The sequence below is a fragment of the Panicum hallii genome, chromosome 9 (assembly GCF_002211085.1).
Source record: "Panicum hallii strain FIL2 chromosome 9, PHallii_v3.1, whole genome shotgun sequence".
Taxonomy (NCBI): Eukaryota; Viridiplantae; Streptophyta; class Magnoliopsida; order Poales; family Poaceae; genus Panicum; species Panicum hallii.
Window position 1 is genome coordinate 6,546,857 of NC_038050.1, and position 10,834 is coordinate 6,557,690.

Sequence of the window (10,834 nt, forward strand, 5' to 3'; positions counted from 1 at the left end):
TCCCTTATCCGAGCCCCACCGCCGCACCACGTCCGCGCCCCGTCCCCCAGTTTGTGCCCTCCGCCGGCCGGCTCGGCCACACGGCCGGGGGCACGGAGGCCGCCTCCCTTGCGGTTTGGTGAATTTGCCCTGGGCCTTGTTTAGATGCACTCCAAATTCCAACTTTTTACACTCTCTCTCCATCACATCAATTTTGGGACATATGCATGGAGCAGTAAATGTATGTAAAAAAATAACTAATTGCACAGTTTAATTGTACATCACGAGACGAATCTTTTAAGCCTAGTTAGTCCATGATTAGATAAAATTTGTCAAATACAAACGAAAACGCTACAGTACTAAAAAGTTCCAAATGTTATAAATATTTGCGATCTAAACGGGGCCCTGGTTTCCTAACGGGGTCGGGGGTGGGTCCGCGCGGTCGCCGGCAGTGGTTGAGCAGTTGGTGCGCGCGTCGCCGTCGCGGGGATCTCGTTACGGGGGAGATCCCTTCGCCGCGCGCTCGCCAGGCCCCGCCTGCCCGCGCCCGCGTGGGTGCCCTGGGTGGGGCCGGCGCGCGCAACGAATCCGGCGCGGGTCCAAAAAGAGAGCGAGCGTATCGGCGAGGATGAGGCGGCACGGCAGAGCCGGTGGTCGCCGTCGTCAACAGTCAACAGGGCGCCATGCCCCCCCCCGGGACAAATCTTCTCGCCGATCCGCTCCGCTCCGCTTTGCTGCGATCACCGATGCCCTGTCTTAACATGGGTCAAGTGAAGTGAGGCGCGATTACTGGTCAGGGAACGGAGCCCCTGCGCGTGTTCCCTCTTTGATTATTCGGCTTAAAAGCAACTTTTTATCCCCTTTTTCCCCAACGAGACGAGACAGCACGCGGCTGGGTATTTGCACACCTGCATCGGGATCCGGTCGCGTTTGGTCGCGGGGTGATGGAGCGGCAGTTCGTGCGTGCGGCCTCGAGGTGTTTACTAAAGTGATCGTGTCCGTGGCCGTTGGGATAGCCCCTCTGCACCAAATCCAAATCATTAGCCCCGGCAGCTTATGATCAGCTGTGTCTGGTTCTCCGAGCGGCATAGCAGAACAGCAGCCCATTCATGCCCAATCATTTCCGAAAGCTGGCACTATAGAACAGGTGCACCTAGAAACTTGTAGGCTGTTAGCAGCATCGACGGAAAGGGGAGGGAACATGTGCATATCATATTGTCACGCCCCCAACTTTCTTGGCGAGATGGAAAAGCGAAAACTGCTACGCTAATCGGAGATCCATTGTTCCCGGGATAATGTTCTTGTATTCCACGTCCGAGCAGAACCCCAGCAATTTGTATCCGCCGGACCAAAGTTTAGTCCCATCACATCGGATGTTTGATACCAAATATGAATATTAAATAAAAGCTAATTATAAAATTAATTGTATAAATGGAGGCTACCTCACCAGATAAATCTATTAAATCTAATTAATCTATTATTAACATATATTTACTGTAATACAATATGGTCAAATCATGAACGATTCGTCTCATGAATTAGTCTCTATTTATACAATTAATTTTATAATCAGTATATATTTAATATTTTTAATTAGTGTTCAAAACATCCGATGACGGAAAAGTTAGTTGCCTTCGTCCAAACAGCCTGAGGTCCTTGACGACGGCAGGCCGGCCAACCCGTTCAGGCACTGGCTGCGAACACAAAGGCATCGGTTGGAACGCCATGACCCGTGAGCTGTTGGAGGGAGTCCAAAAGCGCGGCAGAGTTGAGGGACCAAACACTTATTTTATTTATATGTATAGTATACCAGTAGCACCGTGCCGTGTTGTGGGAGCGTTGCAGCTTCATATTATAAGAACAGGGCATCTCGAATAGTATACTATCTAGTGTCCGTTTTGATCTGACGAGGACGTGTTGTTTATACTTGTTTCTAGGCCACATGCCTAGACGGCCAACATAAAAAAGAAGCAACCATTTCCATTTGCTATCTGCAACAACTGCAACTGCTCTAGCATCGGCTTGGTCAGACCCCCTCCCAATTCTTTTATGCGCGTTGACTCGACTGGACCGGCAGGTTGCGCTACAGTGCTTGTCGCCCACACGCAAGCACAGGTGCAGAACAGGCACCGTACGCCTGTACGACGCCTTATAAATAAAGCAAGTATACCATACCGTCGTCTACACGGATGTTCCGTCGTGCAGCAGCTGTTTAGCCTCGCGCATGGTCTTTTCTGTCATTCTGCCGTGACCCACCACCGGTGCTTTGTGTGCACTCTACTCTAGTTGGTGGTAGAAAAAAAAATGCGGCGTGATGATGCTCGTATCGAATTTTTTTATATTTTTTTTTAAAATTGCTCTGATCGACTTTGTTCCGTGGCCATCCGAACGGTAGTGAAACGCCGAGGCGTTCTTTACAAGGATGGTAACAATCACTCTACCGCTTTAGGCTTTACGCCGGCAGCTTCCTACGTCCGGATAGGGCGACAGGGTAGATAGCGGGGAATCCCCTCCTTTCTATCCTGCAGCCTAGTCGACCAGCGTGGGCACTGGGCGGCACACAATGCTCTGGATCAAGAGGCTTCAGCTAACGACACACCACTCGCATGTGGTGATCCCGGCTCGCGAACGGCGAGTGGTTGGAGCAACTTTAGTTATGGGGGGCGCTGCGTCTGTGCCGGCCGGTCGACGTTGCGCCACGACGCGCCGCCGGTCTCACCGCCGAGGCCCGCCACCCGTTCTCCGTCGACTAGCGGCTCGCGAGCACCGTCGCCGCCGCCGCCGGCCAGCCTAAGGCGTCGCGCGCCCACGGCGACGCTGGCTGGCTTCCGGGGAGCGCGACGTGCACGTATAGTATAGGCCAAAGGTTGCTAGCAGCGACAGAGTCTGAAGGACGGTATGCGGTTGAAGCTAGCTGCAAAATCTGTGACCTTTTCCTGCGTACTAAAGCCAGAACCGTCAAAATGTTGGCGCAGGTAACCCATGTTATCCCCTCGCCACACACACGGAGTCACAAACAGAAACGCACCGATATCTCTGTCAAAATCGACAGCGACCAACCCGGTCGTCCACAACCGGCGGCACGTGCCCAGGAGACGCCGGAGCGAGGAAGGCCGGCCAAAGTGCCCAGGCCGACCCAACCGATCGTCGCGCGCTGCCATCGATCACAGCGACACCACCACCGGCCGCTGCGTACCGCATGGGCGCCTGGCCGGCCGTTGCGGGATGCGCGGCGCGGCGGCGGGCGCCAGCCTCACGGCCGTTGCAGAAGCGCACGGCGAATCGCGAGGCCCCATGTCCATCCACCCAGTCCGCGCCGCGCCGCGGTGTCGCGCGACCGAGGCCGGTGGCCGTGGGCGTGGTCCCTGTGCCCCGTGCCGTCCCTGCGGCCGGCAGCGCCGAATGCGCCTTCTCGCGTTCGCGTACGGTAGATGCGAGGTACTTGGTCACGGTTTAGTGTCGTGCTGTGGTCCGAGTTTTCCACCCATGATCGATCGTTGATGAGGAGATCCCAGACTCCCAACCTTGGACGGCTGGCTTGGCCCTGTCGTCCTGGCATTGGCTACGAGCTTCGTGCTCGGCGATTCACACGGTATGGTAAAACCGGGAGCACCACAGTGTTACGTGGGAGACCACCATGAGCTGTGATTTTTCTTTTCAAGGGATGGGTCATCTAAACTGTGTGCCATACTAGTTTCTGGTCGGGAGAGAGGAGGAACTTCTCCATCTCTGTCGTCCATTTCTGGCAAGACTAATCCACGTCGAACTACTCCCTATATGGACTGCATCTTGGTTTGAATTTGCTCTAGGGATTCAGAAAACCACTTAACCCAAAGAAGAAACCTTTTTTCTTATCGACAAAGAATGATCGGAGGATAGGAAACAGGTATGCATGATTGGTGATTCAGACCTTTTTTTATAAAGAAAATATTATGGATGAATCAGGGTAGAAAATAAAGTATCTCAATGCATCGTCACAAAACATGCATGTTCACGAATCCTGATTAAAAAGCGAGCATTCAGAAGTGCCCTCACAGAATCACTGCGTATCCCGGAACCTCCAAGACTGAAGACTGCACCAGCACTGTTTCACGTTTCAGGGGGTCCGTGCAAAAGTGCAGAAAGTCTTCGCCGCCATAGTGCCATCCACGAAATCCACTTGGAGAACGACGCCGACCCTGAGCCGTCCGTTCACTCCATCCATCCACCACATCATGTCGAACAGCAGACGGATAACCCGACGCGGCAGCAGCTAAGCTAGCTGCCATGATGGTGTCTCAGAACACGCACGCACGCACGGGAATAAGCACCGGGAAGCTTGCTCGTGATGGCTGTCGGCGAAGACAAGCAAGCAAGCCTGTCGATCCGAGTCACCCGGGCATCATGGCGACGGTGAATCGCTCCACTCCCTTTTACAGCACGAAACGTCTCGTGGGAATTTTTTTCTTTCTCCAGGTGCCCCTGCGATGCAAAAGGACGGGGAAAGCCTTTCGTAGTGGATCGCCTGATCAGTAATCCAGACCAAATTCTCTGATGCCGATCGTTTTCTCATTATAATTATAAACTGAATGCTGCGACGTCGACTGCTTGGAAGTTGGAATCCGTTGGTTTCAGCAGTTTAGCTGAGCACACAGATAATTATAAAACCACCTGAAGAAAATCAAGCAGCCGAGTACAGGAGAAGGTGAGGCAGGCTGCCTGGTGTGCGTCACCAGGCACGGTCCACAGTGCTTCACCTACTGCCATCTCCTTACGGACCCGTGGACTCGCGTGCCGCCGTGCCCTGACTTGAACTTGAACCCGTCCAAAGTGGACAAGCCAGCAGCGTCCAGTGCGGTGCACGTCGTGACCAGGCCAGCTTTTGGTAAGCTTCCCGATCAGCAACCAACTTTCCATACCCAACCTGTGGCATACTGGCATGGCCGGCCTGAATTTCCAAGCACAGAAACCTCGCGGCTGCCTTTCGTTTCTGTTGCAAGAATGCCACCACCTACCAATACTGCATCTTCTTCCACCTGCGAGCAAAGCCAGCCTGCCATGTCGCTGCGGATCGGGCACGGCTGGCCACGCAGTGAAACCCCGCCGCCGATTGCCTGCCGCTCGGGAGAAGCCTTTCGCGTGCCGTTCCAACCGAGCGCCCTGCGCGAGCAAGCAAGCGGAGGACAGCCGGCCAGGCGGGCACATTCACGAGCCGGTGAAAGTAGGCGGCGGCTCTCCTCGTGGCCGGTTCAATGCCCTGCCGCTGCCGTGCCGCCCCCACCCCCCCCCCCCCCCACCCCCCGCCCGCCCGCCACACCCAATGATGACATTCAGTTGCCCCCTTCGGCGAGATGAGGAGGAAGAGATCAGAGATCGCACGCACGCCGGACCCACCACCAACTGCAACCGGCCAAAAGGGGCCCTTGGATCGTTGCCAGTCCTGTGGAGTGGAGCAGCCGCAGCGCGCGCAGTGCACGGCAGCGAATCGTGCGGCCGAGAAAAGATGCCGCCGGGGGGGGGGGGGGGTCGAGTTCTCGCTCGAGATGGCCTCCCTGCGGCCCCGCCTGCCACCATCAGAATTGGCCGGAACGTCGCCGGCGGAGAGCCGCCTGGGAAAGGTTTCTACACTTGGGACGCCGCGGAGGATCTGTGGGCCGTCCGATCAGCGGCGAATGGACGGCCATCGTGTAAGAAGCGCCCGTTCGAGTGGATCGTGGCGGGTGTTATTCCGTTCCGCTCACCCGCCTGAAGGAGACAGGAGAGCATTCCTGCAGCTTGCGGTTGGGGAACGGCGAGACGAGAGTCACACGTGAGAGATGGCATCTCCAAAAGGAAAAAAGACATTAGAGATGAGATGGGATGGGATAGTATATTGCTTATCACCTATCAACCAAGTGGCACCACACCACCCCGTGCAGAGCGGGGCGAAGTTCAGTGGCGACCTGTCGGGGGTCATGTCAGTACAAGGATGTTTTAGGATCCCGGGCATGTGACGAGAGGCCTACTCTACGAGGCAGGCTAAGCCGGGCGGTCCGGCTTTGTAGGGTGTGTGGTGGTTGGCAGGCAGGCGTACAATTATTGGTCCATCCGCCCCTGACAGCGCCAGCATCACCAGACCATATCAGATCGACGACCAGATCGATACGATCGCAGAACATGTACATGCTCATGGACACGAGTACTTGCGAGTCTACTCGGTACTCCTCGTCGTCGTCGTCGATGAACATGTTGTCGTCGGGTGGAGGAGGCGAGCGTGCGGGTGGAGAAGTCGACGCCCCCTTCCCTGGTGACACCGACGCACGCTGGGAAGACGATTATTAAGCGCGGTCCGCCTCTGATTAGCTGCCCGGGATCGCGAATTGATGGCGCCGCGATCCGGCCCCGCTGCGGTTGAAACGGGAAGGCGAGAGCTCGGCGGCGCCCGTCTCGACCAGCCCAGCGGCACGCGTCGACGGCGACCGTCGTTGCCAATAATCGCCGTGTCTCCGGGCAACCCCCGCCGCTGCTGGCCCCGGTGGGCACTGCTGCGAAATCCGGTGCCCGCTTCGGAGCCCTTTCGCGTGGCCGAGGGGGCGGCGCGCGCTGCTGTCGGCGAGCAGTGGGACGGAGAACCCTGTGTGTGAGGGGCGAAGATGCTGAGGCGGCCGGGACCTGGGAGCCGGCGGTCGTCCGTCAAGCCTGTTGCGAGGTCGCGATTTGCGAGGGCCGAACCTGTTGCGAAGTCAGCGTTCCCTAGGCGCGACACCGACCAACCCGTGTTCGGGCGACCTGCAGGGCAGCGGGTTGTTGGACGCAGCAGTAGGTGCCGGAGTTTCTAGAAGGTCGGCGCCGCCGTCTTCCTCGTCGTCGCTTTCAGAGGAACCCGTTTCGTATTTTCCTTTTTCTGGCGCAAGATTAGAGCTGCATGATGATTTTGTCACCTGGGCAAGAATTGTGCACGTAGTATATTGTAAATCTCCCAAGCCTTCCTCGTGGATAAGGATGCAGGCGGGCCCATCTGCAGTCGCTGCAGGGCCACCCGCATCACATGCAAGCACTAATTAATCGTTCTGCAGGAGCCCGCTAACGTATGCAGGAACGTGCGATCTCATTCGTCTAATAAGCTTGAACGATAAAATTTTACAAAGGATTAAACTGGCAAAGCAAAAGCCTATATTAACCCAAAATATAGGCTAATATCTCTGTTGATCTCCTGACCAAACCCATAGGAGAGAGTTACAACACTAACCATAACCATTGTTTTTGGATTCATATATGTGATGGTATATTAAATTAAATACAAGCAGTAATATAGTCATATTTGAATGTTTGAACCTCATGATAAATGTTATTGTACTTGCAGGAGGGAGTCCATGCTGCTTTTGTTTATAAATAAACAAATTTTTTCTCCCTAAAGCATAGTTTGCAGCAGTATTTTGGATAATATAGGCTTTTGCTTTGCCAGTTCAATCCCTTGTAAAGTTTTATCCTTCAAATTTATTAGACGAATAAGATGTAGATATGCATCAGCTCTTCGGCGTCCGCACGCCTGCTTGATTTATACTGTAAAAATCCGACAGGAGATCGCAGGTTGCTGGCTTGCAGGTGATGCGGGTGGCGCTTCAGGCGTCTGCAGACGGGCCCGCCTGCATCCTTACTCGTGGAGTTGTGGTGTGGGGGGAAGAGATGGAAAATACAAAAGAGAGCAGTTTGTGGAAGCCGCATATGCTGCTCTTCGCCCGCGTGCGTTGGGGCCCGAGAGGTATCGGCGCGGAGGAGAATCGGATGCTCCTGGTATCTGCTGCGAACTTGTGGATACCAGGTTTTTCAGAGGGAGTCCTTTAAAAAAATGGTTTTTCAGAGAGAGCACGGTCTCGGGCTTATTCTTCCTACTTGGTGGGCTTGGAATATTACAGAATAATTGGGCAGCCCATTGGGTTTTCTGTGGCCCAGTTCTTCCCTGGGCCAGAAAGCTATTGCACTTTTGTCGGGCCATAATTCGGTCCGCTTTGGAGGAACATTGATTGAAAGCTGAAGCTACAAAGTAGAGAGGCCCAAGAAAGAATTACGAATGACAAATCCAAGTGCATCTTTTTTTTTTAAGCTCCCGATGAAGAAGGCAGGCATCGATCGAACACAAATGTCGCAGAAAAACTCACTCACACGGACACACGGTGCTATGCAGACGCAACCACCACGCAAACCGCCCAAACCAACTCCGCAAGGGAACACCAACCGTGTCACATCAATGGTGAACGCCGATCCAGACCGACCGGCCGGCCAAACAAACGCCTACAAGAACGCCTTGCGCAGCGCGACGGCGGATGCGACGGCGACCCCGTAGAGGAGGATGAAGATGCCCGTGACGTTGATGAGCTTCATCTCGGCGGCGGATGCGGCGCCGGCGCTCTTCTCCACGAGCCCCGTCTGAGCCGCGCACACGGCCAGCATGAAGATGGCCAGCCCGGCCATGACGTGCGCGGGGGCCGCCGCGGCGCGGGTGTGCTCGTGCGCCGCGGGCAGCCAGAAGGTGACGAAGCCGAAGAGCCACTGCAGGCCGAAGAGCGCGATGGCGGTGATGCCCAGCCACGAGTGGAGGCTCATCAGGTCCGGCACCACGGCCGCGTCGTGGAACTTGAACGCCGCGTACACGCCGAAGATGCCCAGGATGAGGCCCACCAGGTGGATCATCATGTGCGCCATCTTCTGCGTCCGGTGGTCCATCGGGATCGTCGAGTACGCCAGGATGGCTGCGAAGTTTATTTGAACTCTCATTATATTTTTCAGCACAAAACCACGCAGAAGAATCACGGTCCCTTGCTTTCAATCTTCATCGTTGCAAAACATTCATGGTACAGTTGCAACACTAATCGATCCAACTTTGGCAGGAAAACGTAGCGATCAGAGTGGTCATCATCGGAAAAATCCGATGCATAAGACAGGCACCAAACACACTGATTGTCACTTAACGAGGAGCTGCTCCAGTGCTTTTGCAGCCACCAAACCAAACACCCCCCCCCCCCTCTTACTAGCTGCCTACCATCTTTCGGTCTAAAGCGCAGTGAACCAGTGATCACCTTCCTCTTCGCACTAAAAACCAAAGGGAATGGTGTCCCATTTCGACAAGGACGAGTGGACAACTACTGCATGTTGTCATTTCAGACTTCAGGGGCTAGCTTTTGGCAGTGATTCTGCTGAGCCGTCACATCGAACAAACAGACATATATATAGTCTCTCTAAAGTTTCATTCTAGAGGATAATTCGTATCCGCAATACTCATATCATGTGATCTGGAGCAATTTTATCAGGTTGGAGTTGGACATACCTTCTCCAATAAGAAGAATGAACCCCCAGGACATCACAAACGGATGAACCTGCAAAAAGAGTGCACCAGAAGATTAAAGGCAAATTTAGGTAACAATTCGTGAACAATCCAGGATCATACAAATCCAGAAACTAGTACAACTATACCCATTGCGATTGTCAAGGAATTTTTTCTTGTGAGAATGAATAATCTTGCGTCCGATTAATTGGAAGACGACGATCGACACCAACTCGTATCAAGAACAGAACAAGGGGAACGCGAAGAGAAGAAATCATAGACGTACATTGAAGATCTGCTCGGGGTCCTCGGACTGTATGTTGATGCCGCCCCGGTAGTGCAGCAGCCAGACGAGCATGAGCACGGCGGTGGCCAGGAACAGCACGTGCGCGAGCATGGCCACCCGCGAGGCCATGATGGAGTGGTGGTGGCTCCCGATGATCCCGTGCGCCATGGCTAGCCGCCGCCGCCGCCTGCGGCAACCTCGCTCGCTGTCTAGCTCTCCGCCGCCGGCAAAGAAGAAGACACAATGGAGTCGCGGCTCGCGAGCGGAGGCGCGAGGAGGCGGGTGAGAGGAGCAGCAGTTGGAGGGTTAGCTTGACCGGTGGTTGCATGGGAGCGCCGGGGTTTTAACGACCCCGCGCGGCCGGCCTGCCTGGCCCGGGAATCTGAGGTTACACAGGGGAGGTGGTCTTGGGTTTGGTATATTACCGAGCCGGGTGTTTAAGCAAGGCATCGGCCTCTACAGACAACAGGCTGTTGGCTTTGCGAGTGAGCAAGTAATCTCGGAGAATGTTCAGACCCTTACACTCGGCCAGAACATTACTGGGACATGGACCGGCCCGGCTGAGGAAGGAAAGTGATGGAAAGTGTCGATATATTCAGTTCCTTTTGGAATTTGGCCCTGGCTGCTAAAGCAGAGGTAAAGAGGCTACCCTTTTATTCGTAGAAAAGGTAATGACCATGCCCGCGAGATTGCATCGTATCTACTCCTTTTCTGCACTTTTTTTTTTACAGAGTACCCCGCGACCATGGAATACAAAACCGCTCGATAATCGCGATTATCGGTGAAATTTATCGTTACCGATGCTAGCTGAAAACGTAAACCGACTGGAATTTCGCTGGATTTCAATGGAAAATTCAAAAATTTAAAAAATCATAAAAAGTAGAGAACTTATTTTTATAAAAAACTAGACCTTCTCTTGATTCCAGAATATTATCACATGTTGAAAGCAACAATTGTTTGCTTAGAGAAAAAAATATTTTTATCTAACTACCCGTTACCATCCATTAACCCGTTAACTCTTCCACCACACTGTGGCCTCACGAGGACCACAATCACTCTCTCTCCCAGCAACCTCTTGTCCCTTTCCTCAGGTTCCAGCTCACTTTCCCCAACCTGCCTGTCACTTTTCTCACACGCGCGCAAGCACAAAGCAAGAGAGTGGGTGATTTCAGCTCCGTTCACTGATTTTCGTGCTATTAAGTCCGATAATCAATATATATGCGGCGATTATCGATGATGCTGCAGCTGGGAGCGAGGGAGCTGTGATTGTAGCGTCGATAATCGAGGTA

General features: G+C 53.9%; 1 protein-coding gene across 1 annotated transcript; it reads right to left on the minus strand.

Moving 5' to 3' along the window:
- Nucleotides 1-7,997: 7,997 nt before the first annotated feature.
- On the minus strand, nucleotides 7,998-10,015 carry LOC112876397 (probable transmembrane ascorbate ferrireductase 3). The gene is made up of 3 exons (XM_025940495.1): nucleotides 9,546-10,015; nucleotides 9,263-9,311; nucleotides 7,998-8,687 (listed from the first exon to the last, which is right to left on the minus strand). The coding sequence occupies exons 1-3, from the start codon at nucleotides 9,711-9,713 to the stop codon at nucleotides 8,230-8,232; spliced, it is 675 nt and encodes a 224-aa protein (XP_025796280.1). The 5' UTR covers nucleotides 9,714-10,015; the 3' UTR covers nucleotides 7,998-8,229.
- Nucleotides 10,016-10,834: the final 819 nt, after the last annotated feature.